Source organism: Thalassophryne amazonica, chromosome 1, assembly GCF_902500255.1.
Source record: "Thalassophryne amazonica chromosome 1, fThaAma1.1, whole genome shotgun sequence".
Lineage (NCBI taxonomy): Eukaryota > Metazoa > Chordata > Actinopteri > Batrachoidiformes > Batrachoididae > Thalassophryne > Thalassophryne amazonica.
In genome coordinates, this window is record NC_047103.1 from 135,420,322 (window position 1) to 135,440,514 (window position 20,193).

A 20,193-nucleotide genomic window follows, 5' to 3' on the forward strand; every position below is an offset into this window, starting at 1 on the left:
ATAAAAATCCAAGGGACAGGCTGTGGAGCAGCACAGGTAACGCACGACAACAGCGGTAAAAAATAAAATAAAAATCCACTAGACAGGCTGTGGAGCAGCACAGGTAACGCACGACAACAGTGGTAAAAAATAAAATAAAAATCCACTAGACAGGCTGTGGAGCAGCACAGGTAACGCACGACAACAGTGGTAAAAAATAAAATAAAAATCCACTAGACAGGCTGTGGAGCAGCACAGGTAACGCACGACAACAGTGGTAAAAAATAAAATAAAAATCCACTAGACAGGCTGTGGAGCAGCACAGGTAACACACGACAACAGTGGTAAAAAATAAAATAAAAATCCACGGGACAGGCTGTGGAGCAGCACAGGTAACGCACGACAACAGTGGTAAAAAATAAAATAAAAATCCACTAGACAGGCTGTGGAGCAGCACAGGTAATGCATGACAACAGTGGTAAAAAATAAAATAAAAATCCACTAGACAGGCTGTGGAGCAGCACAGGTAACGCACGACAACAGTGCTAAAAAATAAAATAAAAATCCACTAGACAGGCTGTGGAGCAGCACAGGTAACGCACGACAACAGTGCTAAAAAATAAAATAAAAATCCACTAGACAGGCTGTGGAGCAGCACAGGTAACGCACGACAACAGTGGTAAAAAATAAAATAAAAATCCACTAGACAGGCTGTGGAGCAGCACAGGTAACGCACGACAACAGTGCTAAAAAATAAAATAAAATCCACTAGACAGGCTGTGGAGCAGCACAGGTAACGCACGACAACAGTGGTAAAAAATAAAATAAAAATCCACTAGACAGGCTGTGGAGCAGCACAGGTAACACACGACAACAGTGGTAAAAAATAAAATAAAAATCCACTAGACAGGCTGTGGAGCAGCACAGGTAACGCACGACAACAGTGGTAAAAATAAAATAAAAATCCAAGGGACAGGCTGTGGAGCAGCACAGGTAACGCACGACAACAGTGCTAAAAAATAAAATAAAAATCCACTAGACAGGCTGTGGAGCAGCACAGGTAACACACGACAACAGTGCTAAAAAATAAAATAAAAATCCACTAGACAGGCTGTGGAGCAGCACAGGTAACGCACGACAACAGTGGTAAAAAATAAAATAAAAATCCAAGGGACAGGCTGTGGAGCAGCACAGGTAACGCACGACAACAGCGGTAAAAAATAAAATAAAAATCCACTAGACAGGCTGTGGAGCAGCACAGGTAACGCACGACAACAGCGGTAAAAAATAAAATAAAAATCCACTAGACAGGCTGTGGAGCAGCACAGGTAACGCACGACAACAGCGGTAAAAAATAAAATAAAAATCCACTAGACAGGCTGTGGAGCAGCACAGGTAACGCACGACAACAGTGGTAAAAAATAAAATAAAAATCCACTAGACAGGCTGTGGAGCAGCACAGGTAACGCACGACAACAGCGGTAAAAAATAAAATAAAAATCCACTAGACAGGCTGTGGAGCAGCACAGGTAACGCACGACAACAGCGGTAAAAAATAAAATAAAAATCCACTAGACAGGCTGTGGAGCAGCACAGGTAACGCACGACAACAGCGGTAAAAAATAAAATAAAAATCCACTAGACAGGCTGTGGAGCAGCACAGGTAACGCACGACAACAGTGGTAAAAAATAAAATAAAAATCCACTAGACAGGCTGTGGAGCAGCACAGGTAACACACGACAACAGTGGTAAAAAATAAAATAAAAATCCACGGGACAGGCTGTGGAGCAGCACAGGTAACGCACGACAACAGTGGTAAAAAATAAAATAAAAATCCACTAGACAGGCTGTGGAGCAGCACAGGTAACGCACGACAACAGTGGTAAAAAATAAAATAAAAATCCACTAGACAGGCTGTGGAGCAGCACAGGTAACGCACGACAACAGTGGTAAAAAATAAAATAAAAATCCACTAGACAGGCTGTGGAGCAGCACAGGTAACGCACGACAACAGTGGTAAAAAATAAAATAAAAATCCACTAGACAGGCTGTGGAGCAGCACAGGTAACGCACGACAACAGTGGTAAAAAATAAAATAAAAATCCACTAGACAGGCTGTGGAGCAGCACAGGTAACGCACGACAACAGTGGTAAAAAATAAAATAAAAATCCACTAGACAGGCTGTGGAGCAGCACAGGTAACGCACGACAACAGTGGTAAAAAATAAAATAAAAATCCACTAGACAGGCTGTGGAGCAGCACAGGTAACGCACGACAACAGTGCTAAAAAATAAAATAAAAATCCACTAGACAGGCTGTGGAGCAGCACAGGTAACGCACGACAACAGTGCTAAAAAATAAAATCAAAATCCACTGGACAGGCTGTGGAGCAGCACAGGTAACGCACGACAGCAGTGCTAAAAAAATAAAATCAAAATCAAAATCCACTGGACAGGCTGTGGAGCAGCACAGGTAACGCACGACAACGGTGCTAAAATAAAATAAAAATCCACTAGACAGGCTGTGGAGCAGCACAGGTAACACACGACAACAGTGCTAAAATAAAATAAAAATCAAAATCCACTGGACAGGCTGTGGAGCAGCACAGGTAACGCACGACAACAGTGCTAAAATAAAATAAAAATCCACTAGACAGGCTGTGGAGCAGCACAGGTAACGCACGACAACAGTGCTAAAACAAAATAAAAATCCACTAGACAGGCTGTGGAGCAGCACAGGTAACGCACGACAACAGTGCTAAAAAAATAAAATCAAAATCAAAATCCACTGGACAGGCTGTGGAGCAGCACAGGTAACGCACGACAACAGTGCTAAAATAAAATAAAATCCACTAGACAGGCTGTGGAGCAGCACAGGTAACGCACGACAACAGTGCTAAAAAAATAAAATCAAAATCAAAATCCACTGGACAGGCTGTGGAGCAGCACAGGTAACGCACGACAACAGTGCTAAAATAAAATAAAAATCCACGGGACAGGCTGTGGAGCAGCACAGGTAACGCACGACAACAGTGCTAAAATAAAATCAAAATCAAAATCCACTGGACAGGCTGTGGAGCAGCACAGGTAACGCACGACAACAGTGCTAAAATAAAATAAAATCCACTAGACAGGCTGTGGAGCAGCACAGGTAACGCACGACAACAGTGCTAAAATAAAATAAAAATCCACGGGACAGGCTGTGGAGCAGCACAGGTAACGCACGACAACAGTGCTAAAACAAAATAAAAATCCACTAGACAGGCTGTGGAGCAGCACGACAACAGTGCTAAAAAATAAAATAAAAATAAAAACGAAAGCGTTAGCAAGCTAGTTAGCTTGCCAACGCTGATGAAAGTTAGCTGATAGAAGTGCTCCGTCGCGATGTTTCGACCGTTAGAGGTGTTCTTTAGGCGTTGGAGCACGGTGAAAAAGTAAAAAAAGTAAAAAAGTAAAAAAAATTAAAAAAGTCTTGAAAAAGACCGTTAATTCAAAGAACTCAAACAGCTCAGTTCAAACAGCTAACAGATACAGCAGAACACCGCTGTCAAGATTGTTTTCTGAATGTTTTTTGTGCTTTGAAGGAGGAACAGTCTCTTTGGAGGTCTGTGGTTTGTACTAGACATTATTCATTATTCATATGCAATCTGGAAAAGAAAAAGCATATTAACAGTTTATTTCACACTAAGTTAAACTATCATTTGAAGTCTTAACTGTCTGAAAATAAATAAAATGAATTGCAAATTACTAGATTCTCAGCATCACAAAAGTATTTGAAACTGTATGAAACCCTTTTTTAAAGGACGTGTTCACCACAGCCATTTCCATCCTTTTTGAAAAATCAACTGCCATCTGCCCTTCCACATTCCTGTCCTTGACACCATATCTACCCATTACTTCCTCATCACCTCTGTTCCATTCACCAACATGCCCATTGAAGTCTGCTCCTATCACCACTCTTTCATGCTTGAGCACACTCTCCACCACCTCATCTAACTCACTCCAGAAATGTTCTTTCTCCTTCATCTCACAACCTACTTGCGGGGCATATGCACTGATGATATTCATCATCATCCCATTCAATTTCCAACTTCACACTCATCACCCTGTCAGACACTTGCTTAACCTCCAACACACTCTTAACATACTCTTCCTTTAGAATGACCCCAACACCATTCCTCTTCCTATCAACACCATGATACAATAATTTGAACCCACCACCTATGCTCTTGGCTTTAGTTCCCATCCACTTGGCGTTTTGCACACACGATATGTGTACCATTCTCCTCTCCATCATGTCAGCCAGCTCTCTCCCTTTACCAGTCATACGACCAACATTCAAAGTCCTGACTCTTTCACCCTTTTTGTTTTCCTCTTCTCCCGCTGCCTCTGGACACATTTTCCTCCTCTTCTTTGCCCAACAGTAGCCCAATTTCCACTGGCACCCTGTTGCGCAACGGCACCGGTGGTGGTTTTTGTTAATCCAGGCCTCGACCGAACCAGTGTGGAAGTTCAAACTGTAATCTGCATGGTTGTGTTGGCTTGTTTTACGCCAAATGTCCTTCCTGAAGCAACACTGCTCATTTATACAGGGTTGGGACCGTCACTCAGCAACATCACAAAGAAGGAACACAAGAAAATTGAGAAGTACCAAGGGCTGAAGGACCAACTGGAGCAGATGTGGAGTCCAAAGTGGTCCCAGTGGTAATAGGAACACTAGGAGCTGTAACGCCCAAATTAGAAGAGTGACTCCAGCAGATTCCAGGCACATCAGAGGTCTCTGTCCAGAAGAATGCAGTCCTAAGAACAGCTAAGATACTGCGCCAAACCCTCAAACTCCCAGGCCTCAAGTAGAGGACCCGAGCTTGAGGACCACACATACCACCCTCCCCAAGGTGGGTGAGACAGAGATTTTGTTTTTTTAAATATATGACACTGCAACAACAGATGTGGATTGTTATTTGATCCTTCTTCACTCATTTTGTCTGTCATGGGATATGTATGAATGTCTGATTAGCTTTTAGAAATTCATTAACATGTCAAAATGATTTAGGTCACCATGCATGAAAGAAGTAGAATGTTCCAGAATCCACATTTGAATATAGAGCAACACCAACATCTTGGTCTTCATTAGCTTGATTATTTCACCAGGTTTCATGGAGATGAGGTGAAAACATTCTGCAATGCTAATTTAAACAAAGTCACATCTTGCCAAGTTCAAGAAAATAAAATGGTTCAGAATCCAAATTCAAATGTCAGTCAACATCAAAATGTAACTAACTCTTCCTCTTCCAAAAGCGTGATCAGCTCACTCAATGCATGACTCAAAATCCTCTGAAAAGTTGACTGAAATAGTGGAAAATGTCCCATCTTGCCATGCAAAAGAAAGTAAAATGATTCAGAATCCACATCTGGAAGCAGATCAACACCAAAATATAAATGATCCTTCCTCTTTATACACTGATTGTTCACCAAGTAACTCAAAACCGTCTGAGAAATGGATTGATATGCTGAAAAATGTCCAATCTTGCTTTGCCAAACAAACTAAAATGATACAGAATCCGCATTTAAATCTTGAGAAACATCAAAATATAACTGATTCTTTCGTCTGATGAGTTTGATCAGGTCTCTAAGCACCATGGCTCAAAACCTTTTGACAAGCTGAATGAAATGCTGAAAAGTCAAACATTTTTTGGTTTGGGATTCACACTGAGATCCAGATTAAAATTAAATGATAAAGTATGCCCAGTTTAGAGACAAAAAAAAAAGGAACTTGAATGTCTTGACGCTACTCTGACAAAATAACTTACCATATTTTCTGGAGTGTAAGTTGAATCTGTCAAAAAAAAAAGCCTCTTGAAGAGGACAAAGAACAACATAAGTCACACTTTTTTTCTGTATGTGGAACTCACTTTTTAACACAGTGCTTCCCTGGGAGTGAGTTTAACAATAGACAGGAGTTTGGTGTAGCACATGTGCACACAACAGTGTGTGCTGTTACTTGATGTGAAGACTTTAATTGAAAAATAATAAAGCTATACAAATAAACAAGTGATGCACAACATACTGAATGTTCTTTGATGTCGTTTAGACATCAGAAAACAACAGATGGACATAAATGGAGAACTGAATAGTGGATTTTTGGAGGAAGCCCTCAGTTAGTGGTGTGTACCAAAAAGTATTTTATATCCAAAAATGTATCAAGATGGACAAATAAATGTGCAATAGACAGCATATTGAATGTTATGTGAAGCAGATGAACAGGGATTGCTGACCCACAGCATTTGAAATACTACAATACCTCATAAAGTAAGTCCCTGTGGCTACTCCCTTGTTCTCACTCAGGGTTGCCACAGCATATCCGAGGTGAACTGGCACATGTTTTATGCGGGATGCCCTTCCTGACACAACTCCACTTGGAGAACTGAGGTTTGAACCAGGAACCTTCCACACTAAAACCAAGCGCACTAACCACTTGGCCACCACTCCTGCCACTACAATACCTCCTAAACTAGTTTAAAACAAACAAACCCCATGACTTATATGTCTGGAAAATATTGTATCACGCCTATATCTGAAAATTCAGTAAGGTATATCTTATATATTATATTCCAATTCTACAATATATCACCCAAATCACTGGGTGCAGCTTTCTGGCCTTTCAAATTTCCAGATGTTAGACCTTTGACTTCTTCTATACTGGTCTGACTTACCGTTACCATCGTCAAAGAAGTCAGTGATGGTCGCTGAGGTGCAGCGGCTCCACGGTTTGGATGCGTCAATGGAGGTGAGGATGGAGGACATGAGCCGCTTGTCGCTGCTGGCCCCAAATTGCTCCTCACAGAACTTTGAGTCATCATGGGACAAACCCAGCAAATGGCCTGTGTCAGATTGGAAAAAAACAACAACAACGAATGACAGGACTTGTCTCAGATTTCTGCATGTCATGAGATAAGAATGAGAAAATAAAGCATGTGAAGTGCTGAGGTAACAGGAGTGTGACATTCAGTGTGCTGACAGATTGCAACATGCAGTTAAGGAGGATGTGCACAGCCGGACGCGTCTGCACCTGTGTTTGTGTTAGCTGTTACCTATCTCATGCGCGACAGTAAATGCAGCGTGAAGGCCGTCGTCCTCGATGACAGCACAGCTTCTCTCCGAAGAGCAGATCGTGCCGACGTCTGCCATGCCCAGAGTGTCGCAGGAATGATGTCCACAGAGGTCCTGCACACAGTCAACACCTTTCAATCAGCAATCAGACAATAATTTGACATTTGTTGATCTGATTTATCCATTTGTTCTCCTACTCCTCCCAGGTCCCTGATTTATACAAAGCTATAGTTGTATGCAAAAGTTTGGGCACCCCTGATAATTTTCATGATTTTCCTTTATAAATCATTGGTTGTTTGAATCAGCAATTTCAGTTAAATATATCAAATAGCAGACAAACAGTGATATTTGAGAAGTGAAATGAAGTTTGTAGGATTTATAGAAAGCGTGCAATAATTATTTAAACAAAATTAGGCAGGTGCATAAATTTGAGCACCCAAACAGAAAAAATACATCAATATTTACTAGATCCTCCTTTTGCAGAAATAACAGCCTCTAAAAATGCTTCCTATAGCTTCCAATGAGAGTCTGAATTCTGATTGAAGGTATTTTGGACCGTTCTTCTTTACATCTCAGGTTTGTTGGTTTCTGAGAATGGACAGCCTGCTTAAAATCATACCACAGATTTCAATAATATTCAGGTCTGGGGACTGAGATGGCCATTACAGAACACTGTATTGTTCCTCTGCATCAATGCCTTAGTAGATTTTGAGCAGTGTTTAGGGTCGTCGTCTTGTTGAAAGTTCCAGCCCGGGTGCAACTTCAACTTTGCCACTGATTCATGAACATTGTTCTCAAGAATCTGTTGATATTGATTGGAGTCCATGTGACCCTCAACTTTAACAAGATTCCCAGCCACACAGCCACACAGCATGATAGAACCACCTCCAAATTTTACTGTAGGTAGCAAGTGTTTTTCTTGGAATGCTGTGTTCTTTTTCAGTCATGTATACCGCCCCTTGTTATGTTCAAATAACAAAATTTTAGTTTCATCAGTCCACAGCACCTTATTCCAAAATGAAGCTCGCTTGTCCAAATGTGGTTTAGCATACCTCAAGTGACTCTGTTTGTGGCGTGTACGCAGAAAAGGCTTCCTCTGCATTACAACATCTCTTTGTGCAAAGTGCGCTGTATAGCTGAACGATGCACAGAGACACTATCTGCAGCTAGATCATGTTGCAGGTCTGTGGGTTGACTATGACTGTTCTCACTATCCTTCACTTCAGCTTATCTGAGATTTTTCTTGGCCTGCCACTTCGGGCTTTAACTAGTATTGTGCCTGTGGTCTTCCATTTCCTCACTATGTTCCTCACAGTGGAAACTGAGAGCTGAAATCTCTGAGATAATTTTGTATCCTTCTCCTAAACCATGATGTTGAACAATCTTTGTTTTCAGGTCATTTGGCACACAAATTGAAGGGAGTTCAGTGCAGCATTGTGGCTCAGTGGTTATCACTCTTGGCTTACAGTATGAAGGTCTGGGGTTCGATTCCACCCATGCCCAGGTCATTTCTTTGTGGAGTTTGTATGCTCTCCACATACATGAGAAGAGCATACATGGGTTTCCTCATCTGGAATTACCCAGTAAGCTCAAGGTTTATGAAGGTCAGTCTTTGGGGAGTCAAAGTCACTGGGGTTAAAGGTGGAACACATATGTACATGAGTTCAGGAAGTGGCCAAGTGAGATCAAATTTTCCAAAGGTCTAATCACTGGGGTCAGAGGTCAAAATTAAGTTTTGACCTTTGACAGAGGTCAAGGTCAGAAGGGCCAATTGTCAGATTGCCATAGCCCTAATAACTACTGGTAATATCACATAGATATTCTTAAAAATACCTTCAGGAATATGTGCTTTCTTTCCACCTGTGCACAGAGCAGGTGGCTCAGTGAATAAGGAACTAGCCTGTGTCCTTAGACAAGACTTACTCTGCACGGTCTCAGTCCACCCTGCTGTAAATGGGTACTGGCCATCACTGTTAAGTAACCTGTAATGGACTGGCATCCCTTCCAGGCACAGTCAGGGATGCTTGTCCACTTCATGCCACACAAACAGGAGATAAGCACCAGCCTGATGGGCCTCAGGGCTTTTGAGAATTTACTTTCCATGTGTGGAGACACTCTTCAGTTGTTTAACTGCTGGAAGATCAGGAAAAATGCTGAGAATGTGCCATTTATGAGCTGTTCAGTCTTTAAAATACATATGTTCTCATTTCTCAGGTTTCAGGGAACACGTCTTGCAGCTGTCATGCTCCTTCTTCATTCTTCACTCCCTGTTTTGCTTCCCGTCAGCTTCTTCAGTTCACCTGGATACTTCACTGTCAAGACCCCCCCCCACTCCACCATGTGTTTCTTTCACTGTGTTGCAACCAGTCATGCCGGAAACGGTTATTTACTAATGCATTACTCTAATCTAACCACTTTTTTTAGTAACGAGTAATCTAACGCATTAATCTTTCCAAATCAGTAATCAGATTAAAGTTACTTCTCCAAGTCACTGTGTGTTACTATTATTTTTGCATTGTGGGTCGATAGCAGCATTAAACTTGGTCCGTGGGCAGGAGGTCGGGTTCGACTGAACTGCCCACTTTAAACGAGCTGTGAGCTTTTCATCCGCAGTTTTCTGCAGCAGCTACGACTCATCCTCACCTCTTAAAGCACGGTGACAACAGCACACCTCCACATTTTTATGCTTTTTTCTCCTTTATTTAGAATTCTGAGCTGAGCTGCTTCGTATCTGCTCGCTAAAAACAGCTGATCCTAAAATGCACCTAAACTCTTTTTCTGAGGACCACGTGATGTGAAAACGCAATAAAACTTTCTTACCTGTAAATCTGGTCATGTTTTCTGCATAAATAAATGTTATCCATTCTTTGTGCTGAAACACCAAAGCAGGGGCGAATCCAGATGGAATGGGGGCGTGGGGCAGGGATGTGCCCCCCCACAACAGTCCTAGATTAAAGGTCCAGTTTTGAAGCCTTTTTTTACTACAACTACTAATACTACTTATAATAATAATAATAATAATTTCGACAAGTAACATGTTTAGAGAGAATTTAAATGTTAGAAAAATGTGACAAAGAATTTAATAGTTACATTTATAGTTTTACTGTTACAGTGCTGACCTCAACAGTTAAATATGAGGTCAAGAAAGAGGTCTTTATTTTACTTTTTATAAAAAGTATTTATTTTCGTTGAAGTCAAGAAAGGGTGACTATAAAGTGAGTTCTGGCAAAACAGGTATCACTGTCATGTTGAGTTGGCAGAGGGTTGTCGGCAGCTGGGGAAAGTAACTAACAAATAACTAGTAATCTCAGTTACTTTTACAATTGAGTAATCAGTAAATTAACTAAGTTACTTTTTCAAGGAGTAATCAGTAATCAGTAATTGGATTACTTTTTCAAAGTAACTGTGGCAACACTGGTTGCAACACTTTCATATGTTTGGCTCCGATCATTAATGTTAAGCAGTGGTCAGTGATGTTAATAATTACAGGCCGGTTTCTGTGTTATCTGTTGTTTCAAAAATTTTGGAAAAGATAGTGTATGAAGAAGTTAACCAGTATGTTTTCCGTAATAATTTGATTTACGAACTACAGTCAGGGTTCCGGTCTGCATATTCAACTGACACCTGCCTGATCCATTTGACTGATTTTATCAAACATCAGTTGGATCAGGGTAATCTAACTGGCATGGTGTTATTAGACCTGCAAAAGGCCTTTGACACCGTCGACCACACCTTACTGATGACCAGACTGAAAGCCACTGGTTTCCGTGTGGATGCAGTGGCATGGTTTGAATCTTATCTTACGAACAGGAAGCAAGTGTTTGACATACAAGGTACTCTGTCAGTGCAGCAACATATATCATGTGGCATTCCCCAGGGGTCCATCCTGGGTCCTTTGTTGTTTGTTTTGTATGTGAATGATATGTCAGGAGCCGTGAATTGCAAGTTACTGTTATATGCAGATGATTCGGCACTGTTAACTACTGGTAAAAATGTACCTGGCATTAAATAAACTCTCACTGTTGAGCTGGAGTCTGTATGTAATTGGCTAATCGACAACAAGTTGTTAGTCCACCTCGGTAAAACTGAGTCAATATTATTTGGCTCAAAACGTAAAATAGCTAATGCCCAAAAGCTACAGGTATGATGTAATGGTGCTGCCACTGAATCCAGAGCCCAGGTTACATATCTTGCATAAGTCTGGATCAGTCTTTATCTGGGAATGCAACTGTGTTGAAAATTGTGGCGCTATGTTCCACTAGATTAAAGTTTTTGTATCGTAATACGAAGGACTTTAACCTCAGAACTAAAAAACTGTTAGTATCTTCACTGATCCAATGTCATTTGGATTATGGTTGTTCTTCCTGGTATAGTGGTCTCACCAAATGTGATAAATTACGCCTTCAGGTGGTTCAGAATAAAATGATTAGATACTTGATAAATGCCTCTGCAGTGACTCACATTGGAGTTGACCAGTTTGTAAGGGTTAATATGCTGTCAGTTGAAAAGAGGGTAGATCAGCTTAAACTGAACCACATATTTAATGTCGTTCATGATTTGGCACCTGCTTACCTTAAATCTAATTTTATTTTGCATGTTTTATCCTATGAGACAAGGTCCAGCCATCTGTCTTTTAATGTCCCTAGAGTACAGTCTTTTGGCTTATCATCTTTTACATTTACTGGGATTAAATTATGGAATAGTCTTCTTTTGTCTTTTGCTTCTAGACATGTGTTTAAACCTCGAGTTAAGCAGTTCTTATTAACTAGTATTGTAAATTCTAATCAAGGAATCATTTTATATTATTAACGTCCTCTTCTTAAGTCTTTTTATCTGTTTGGTCTGTATGTGAATTTCTTAGAGCTATTGCTCAAGAATACCCTTTATCACTTTTATTGATTGTTATTTTACTGTATTGTAGTTTGGTTCATGTATTTTCGTAACATATTTCGTAGAGTTTTTCTATTATTGTATTTTATTTTTGTGTATGTCTTTTTTTTGAGGACCACAATGTAAATAAGCATCCGTATTGGAAGCTTTCTTGTGTTATCCTCGGCAGTATTTTTATGTATTCTTATGTAATTTTATTGACAAATAAAATCAAATCAAAGTTAAGCAGTGGTCATCTCATTCTCACTAAGGTCTCAGGTCCATAAATATTTGGACAGTGACACCACAATGAAGTTGAATGGAAATTGAAGATGTGCTTGTAGCTTCAAATCAAGGGGTTTGACAATAGTTATTGTATGAATCATTTATATACACATTTCTTCCATTTTCAGAGCCTGTGAGTAATAAGACAAACTCAACACAGGAAGAAGTTAAGTCCTATACAGGTGCTGAGACCCACTGGTGGTGGTGCTTATCCCCAGATTTTTTTCTAGCTTGAAATACATGTGAGACAATGACTTCCTTTGGATGGGACACCAGTCCATCACAGATTACTTCTCCAGCCAAAGCCAACACCTGAGACAATGGAGATAAAGTGTCAAGTCTGAGGACAAAGACTGGGAATCAAACCCAGATCTGCCTGTTGGTCACCCAACTCCTTATACCACTTAACTACAGTATATGCTTAGGAAAATAATGATGCTCCCCCCCCCCCCCCCCCCCCCCCCGGCCTTTAATACAAATGATCACTTTTACAGCCAGTTTTCTTGAGACAAGTCAGGGGATGATACATTTCCAAGTGGCTGAATATCTCTTGGACTTCATATACGTCAATCATTAAGAAATAAAACAGTATGATACTGGGTAGTAAATCTGCCTGGAGTTGACAGTTCTCAAAAACCAAGCGATTGCGCAAGAAAGAGATAACTGAGGGAAACCACCAAAAAATCAGAAGACAACTCTGAATGAGCAGTTGGCTTCTGCAATGCAACTTTTGTCTGTTGTACAACCATCTGGTAAACTGTTCATTTTCTAAAATGCATGGCCTATAACTTGTGGCACAGGTGGATTTGGGGCATTTCCAAGTGTTTATTGACATCCAGGAGGCTTGTAAACTGAGTACAAATGTGGGTTCTGGATGCAAGAGAGTTGGATTTATCCTCTTCATTAATCGTGGGTGTCCACAGGGCAAACTGTGACTTGGTAATCAGTCCAAAATAGCTACAGTCTATCTGAAAGGGAAAGCAGAAGAGTAAACCAAAAACTAGGCATTGTCCAGTGTTCGTACCGCCAACAAGGCGTTAGGCAGCAGAATGATCCAAAACACAGCCAGAGCTCAGCGACCAGAGTCTCATGCCGCCAAGTCCAAACCAGCAGGCAAAAGACACGAGTTGTGCAGCGAAAGTATGTAACATTGACTCAACCCCCCCCAAAAAACAAAGTAACATGGAACGCTACTGAGCAAGCAACTAGGAGACATTCTAACAGTGGTTATTAAGGATGCCTGTAAATTAAATCTGGGAGGGCAGGGTCACGAAATTATGAAATAAAACACTGTGAAAATAAATCAACCAGCGCAAACACAGGGAAAAGGCCACAAAAAGAGCACGATGAATAAACTACAAGAGAGGAAAATACTAAATGACACAGAGGGAAAATGACCAGAAATAACTCATAATGGTGTACGAGGTCTGTGATGAAAAAAGTGGTCCATTTTATTTTTTTCAAAAAATAAATGGATTTGATTCATATGTTTTTACGTCAGACATGCTTGAACCCTCGTGCGCATGCGTGAGTTTTTTCACGCGTGTCGGTGACGTCATTCGCCTGTGGGCAGGCCTTGAGTGAGGAGTGCTCCACCCCGCCCGTCGGAATCTCTTTGTCTGAATAGCCGCTGCGGACGGCGCGTGTTGCTTTATCAACATTTTTTCTGGACCTGTGAGGGATATCCGAGTGGACACTATTCGAGAAATTAAGCTGGTTTTCTGTGAAAAGTTTAACGGCTTATGAGAGATTATGGGGTGTTTCTGTCGGTGTAAGGACTTCCCACGGAGCGGGACGTCGTGCAGCGCTTCCAGGCGCCGTCGTCGGCCTGTTTCGACCTGAAAACATCCTAATTTAAGGCTTAATTCACCCAGGACATCGTGAGAACAGAGAAGATTCAGAAGAGGCCGGCATGAGGACTTTATGCGGACATTCCACTGTTTAAGGACATTTTGTAATGAAAGACGTGCGCGCAAATTCGCCGAATCGTTTCCGTGATGACTCGGCGAATCTGTGTGCGCCGCGACAGGAAAAACACCTCCGTGTTGAAAACCATTTGTAAAATTCAGGCGGCAAGTGAGTAACTGAGAAATTGTTTAACAGCTTGGGCATGTTCCAACTTGCCTGTTAAGGTTTCCAACGGAGGTGTTTTTCCTGTCGCGACCCCCCGCGGTCAGGTCCGGCCCGACATGCGACTCTGCCCGCACGTTCTTTCATTACAAAATGTCCGTTAACAATGGAATGTCCGAATAAACTCCTCATGCTGACTACTTCTGAAAGTTCTCTGTTCTCTGACGACTTACTGGGTCAACAGAGCCTGAAATGTGGAAGTTTTCAACTTGAAATGGCGAGACGCTGCCGCCTCAAAGCGCAGATCGCCGTCAGGCGCCGTGGGCCGTCCTTAAAGCGACACTACCAGACCAAAATCTCTCATCAGCCGTTAAAATGTTTACCGAAAACCAGCTGAATTTATCGAATGGTGTCCACTCAGTTGTGCCTTACAGTTTTTGAAAAAATTTTATCAAACAAAGCAGCAGTCTCTGAGCCATTCCTAAACAATGAAAAAACGACGAGATGGTGGGCGACTCCTCACTCAAAGACTGCCCACAGGTGAATGACGTAACCGACAGGCGTGAAAAAACTCTCGCATGCCCACGAGGGTTCAAGCACGTCTGAAGTAATCACACGTGATTCAAATCCATATGGTTTTTGAAAAAAATAATAAGGTCCGTTACTTTTATCACAGACCTCGTATATTTGACCAAAGCTGCAAAACAGAATTAGAGCCAAAACGTGACCCATCACGATGTCTTAGCCTGATTATCACCAAGATGCACAAGGTGCATCGGTATGCATTATCTTGTACCAGAGGTGGGATGAAGACATTCTCAAGTCAAGTCTCAAGTCAGCTTGCAAACAGTTGGTGGACATTATGACTTGAGACTTGATTTGAGACTTGCAGATTCATGACTTGAGAGTGACTTGCTGATGACTTTGTCCCACCTCTGTCTTTAGCCTGAGCCCCAAAACAGTTTTCTGAAAATCTAACAATGCCTCTAACACTTGTCCCCCTGGGTCACCTCATCTATACGAGGTCTATTAGAAAAGTATCCGACCTTATTATTTTTTTCAAAAACCATATGGATTTGAATCACGTGTGATTACATCAGACATGCTTGAACCCTCGTGGGCATGCAAGAGTTTTTTCAAGCCTGTCGGTTACGTCATTCGCCTGTGGGCAGTCTTTGAGTGAGGAGTCGCCCACCCTCTCGTCGTTTTTTCATTGTTTAGGAATGGCTCAGAGACTGCTGCTTTGTTTGATAAAAATGTTTTCAAAAACTGTAAGGCACAACTGAGTGGACACCATTCGATAAATTCAGCTGGTTTTCGGTAAAAATTTTAACGGCTGATGAGAGATTTTGGTCTGGTAGTGTCGCTTTAAGGACGGCCCACGGCGCCTGACGGCGATCTGCGCTTCGAGGCGGCAGCGTCTCGCCGTTTCAAGTTGAAAACTTCCACATTTCAGGCTCTGTTGACCCAGTAAGTCGTCAGAGAACAGAGAACTTTCAGAAGAAGTCGGCATGAGGAGTTTATTCGGACATTCCATTGTTAACGGACATTTAGTAATGAAAGAACGTGCGGTCAGAGTCGCATGTCGGGCCGGACCTGACTGCGGGGGGTCGCGACAGGAAAAACACCTCCGTTGGAAACCTTAACAGGCAAATTGGAACATGCCCAAGCTGGAACATGCCCAACTTGTTGAAAGCCATCAAAAGCCGCCTGAATTTTACAAATGGTTTTCAACACGGAGGTGTTTTTCCTGTCGCGGCGCACACAGATTCGCCGAGTCGTCACGGAAATGACTCGGCGAATTTGCACGCACGTCTTTCATTACAAAATGTCCTTAAACAGTGGAATGTCCGCATAAAGTCCTCATGCCGGCCTCTTCTGAATCTTCTCTGTTCTCTCACGACATCCTGGGTGAATTAAGCCTTAAATTAGGATGTTTTCAGGTCGAAACAGGCCGACGACGGCGCCTGGAAGCGCTGCGCGATGTCCCGCTCCGTGGGAAGTCCTTACAGTGACAGAAACACCGCATAATCTCTCATTAGCTGTTAAACTTTTCACCAAAAACCAGCTTAATTTCTCGAATAGTGCCCACTCGGATATCCCTCACAGGTCCAGAAAAAATGTTGATAAAGCAACGCGCGCCGTTCGCAGCGGCTATTCAGACAAAGAGATTCCGACGGGCGGGGTGGAGCACTCCTCACTCAAGGCCTGCCCACAGGCGAATGACGTCACCGACGCGTGAAAAAACTCACGCATGCGCACGAGGGTTCAAGCTTGTCTGACGTAAAAACATATGAATCAAATCCATTTATTTTTTGAAAAAAATAAAAAGGACCACTTTTTTCATCACAGACCTCGTAAAATACCAGAGCTGCCCCTGACCCTAATGCTCCCTCCCCCTCTTTGTTTCCATTATCTCCTCCCACCTTCCTTTGTCTTCCTCTTTAGGTGGACAGGGTACACATTGCTGTTCTCAGGTTTGATTCCCACACATGCCTGTGCAGAAGAGTTCTCAGGTTTCCTTGCATGACCCTGCTGTGACCAGGAATCAATCAGTCACTTCATCACATAAGACAAACCCACCCACTGTCCACTCGTTCACGCCCGGTGCAGCCGAGCATGCTGACAGCCCTTCATTCACTTGCACATATCATCGACCAAATAAGGAAGATGGAAGAAAAAATGTGCACACTTGTCCTGTGGAGACAATGAATCGCCATGTTAAGTGGCACTGACAGGCCTGCTGGGTCGCCGGGGGAGGGTGTTTGCGCGTTCCGGACAGATGGGTTTGGAACAAAATGCCTTGTGTTTTGGGCAGGGGAAGCACACACATAGTGGGAGTCTACTTGACTTCTGGAGACACATGAAGCCAAACAAAGTGCAAACCAAAATGCACTTGCTGCGTGGATGAGCTGCAGAGAACTGACTGTGTCGGTCTTTTTCATTTCCTGTCTGTGTGTGGACAAGACTGACAACTGCTAATGCTGTTTCAGACTTTAAAGAAGCACATTACATCTTTATATTTTGTCTATTGCAAGGTCATAGTAATAACAGGCATGAAAATAATGGCAAAGGCCCACAGCAATTAGCAAAAAGGATTGACCTCTGGTTGACCTTGCCAGGGCACTTATGGACTCATAACCAGCATATTGCCTCAGTAACTGCAACACTATCACTATCTATACCCGCTAATTAGTATTAACAGTGCTAACATACAAATTACATAATACTAAAATGTCACTCAGTTGAAGTACTGGACTAATGACTTTTTAAATGGTCTGTTAGTTATGATTATGATTAGTACAAGTACAGTCAGCCATGCTATCTCAGATATATGTAATTAAATGCTGAGGAAGGACAAACACGGCCAAGTCCACATACACTGGCTGTCACTCAAAGTTGCCACACCCCTAATTATTCAGAGCTTTATAGCTTAAAATATCTTAAAGTGTTGAGTTATATGGAAACATACACCTCCATATAGCCGTCATGAATAAGGAAACTAGCTGTAGAGATGAAAATCATTCTCTGGACAAGGCTGCAAACAGGTTTATTTTTGTGGTAAAGTTGGGCATTTTAACATGTGTGTCTATGGGGACTTGTTTTTAAAGCCAACCTCAAGTGGCCATTCAAGGAACTGCTGGATTTCGCATTTCAACGTTAGCTTCATTGTTCATAACTAGAGGTTGGGACTTGGGTTTTACAGAGGAAGCAACATTTCATTCCTAATTTCTTTGAGTCATGTGGAATAACAATGAACCATCTTGAATTTTATCCAAATTATGACTGACTGGAAGAATGAACAAGCTTTAAACCAGCAATCTAACCAGACATCTGAGTGTGTAGAAATGTGAAGCTTGTCATTTTCTGATGAAGTGTGTGTCGAGCTGTAGTTTTGGACAGACCGGGGTCAAGGGTTTGAGGGCTAAGAGCTGTCTGCAGGTTGTCAGAGTGCTCCAGACTAAACATAGACATGTGTGAAATATCAAGGGCAGCAGAGGGGCGAGGACCAGCAGAGGTGCACGGCCTGAGAGCGTGAACACGTCTTCCCGCACATCCACTGCATGACAATAAATGACATGCTAAATGTGTGCATGAGACAGCTCAGGAAATGCGTTTACATCCGTGTGTTTCGTATATCAGTCACCATTACATAAGCGCTTTCTCACTGTCCTGGGTTCAAATCCCCACCTGACTGGAAAATCACTAAGGGCCCTTGGGCAAGGCCTTTAATCCCCTATTGCTCCCAGTGTGTAGTGAGTGCCTTGTATGGCAGCACCCTGACATCGGGGTGAATGTGACGCATAATTGTAAAGCGCTTTGAGCGTCTGATGCAGATGGAAAAGCGCTACATAAATGCAGTCCATTTACTGTTACTGCAGAACAGTTATTTATGATGGTAGTTGTGAGCAATGCTGCTGTAATATAACATCTATCTATCTATCTATCTATCTATCTATCTATCTATCTATCTATCTATCTATCTATCTATCATTATTTTTGTAATTTTTGACTATTTTATTGCTGTATTCTTAATTTCTTAAAGTTCTTAAAATTATCTTTTAATAATAATAATAATAATAATAATAATAACCAGAAACTGTAAAAATTACATAGCTTAATTATAGGTACATGGTTGCAAACTATGAGTAAAATAAAATTAATTAATACACCATTTATAAAACGTATTGCAGCTAGAGTAAAAGAAAATCAATATATTTTAAGTAGGTTAAAAAAATTCAACAGAATGCAGCAGTTTAATTTCAGCTGGAAATGTTCCTTCTTTTGGTATCTCCCACTGGGGTCACCACACTTCACCAGTATGGATCTGCATGCTGATTTCACACAAGTTTTACCCTGGAAGCTCTTATTAAATCAACTCCACATTCATAAGGAAAATGGGCAAAAAAGGGGGAAATGGTGCCCTTGAAGTAGGGATCTTTTCTTTTGGAGCCAAGCATATGGGGGGGATAAGATAAAGTCTCTAGCCTGCTGACTTCTTTTTCACCTTTTCCGCCTTCTGTGTAGAAGTAAAATAAAACTTTTTTGGGGGGGTTCTGTCCTGTTCAAGTGTTATGGCCCCTTCACACATAGTGCGAAGTTTGGACGGCAACAGCAAAACAGTTCGAAATTAGCGCATGAAACATTGCGCCGACGGGTAGGTGTGCACAAACCCAGTGCCAGAGTTCGGCCGAGCACCAGTGTCCGTCAAGCAGAAATAGTGCGAGGTGCACCGCATGGCGCCGCTTATGTGGAAGAAATAAAAATCAGCTGGTACGTGTGGAGGAATAATAGAAAAAAGAAAGAAAAAACACACCACCCGGGATGCAAACTCTCGCCTTTCAAAACCTCTGATCCACAGTCAGAGACTTTACCACTGAGCTACAGAGCTGTTCTTTGAAAGCTGTGGTAACCTGCCTCATATCAGGAAAGACATAGAAGTATTACAAAAAAATTAAAATCACACACCATATAAAAACACCGCATTTATTAAGCAAGTAATACAAATACGATCCATCTGTTCCTCTGGTGATGACCCATGATCACAGACATACAGTCATGAAATGACATGAATGAGAAGCAGTGTGCTCTGATCATGTCCACATCTACTGGTCAGGTGCGTCCAGGTGCGTTCTGCCCCATACTTGTGTCTTGTGGAAGGCACGTCACAGCACAGACACCGCATCATGTGGAACAGAGCTCATGTGGGTGACGTGATGATCAGATCGCCCGCTGCGTGTTCTGATCTGAGAGTCCGTTTCACCCTAGGGGGCTGTCAGTGTCCGCTCCATGTGCGTGCTCGCTTGCTTGCTGTTGTTACCACCGCGGTGATATATGTTTTTATTTATGTCCACATAAATACAGTAATCAGACACACG

The 20,193-nt window shown here is 41.9% G+C and overlaps 1 protein-coding gene across 1 annotated transcript in view; it reads right to left on the minus strand.

Moving 5' to 3' along the window:
- Positions 1-20,193, minus strand: part of LOC117514663 (A disintegrin and metalloproteinase with thrombospondin motifs 5) — a 61,836-nt gene that overhangs the window by 32,991 nt on the left and 8,652 nt on the right. Inside the window, exons 2-3 of the mRNA XM_034175236.1 lie at positions 7,072-7,204; positions 6,694-6,861 (exon numbers count right to left, since the gene is read on the minus strand). Of these exons, the coding sequence (XP_034031127.1) occupies positions 6,694-6,861; positions 7,072-7,204 (301 nt within the window). The remainder of the gene's footprint in view (positions 1-6,693; positions 6,862-7,071; positions 7,205-20,193) is intronic.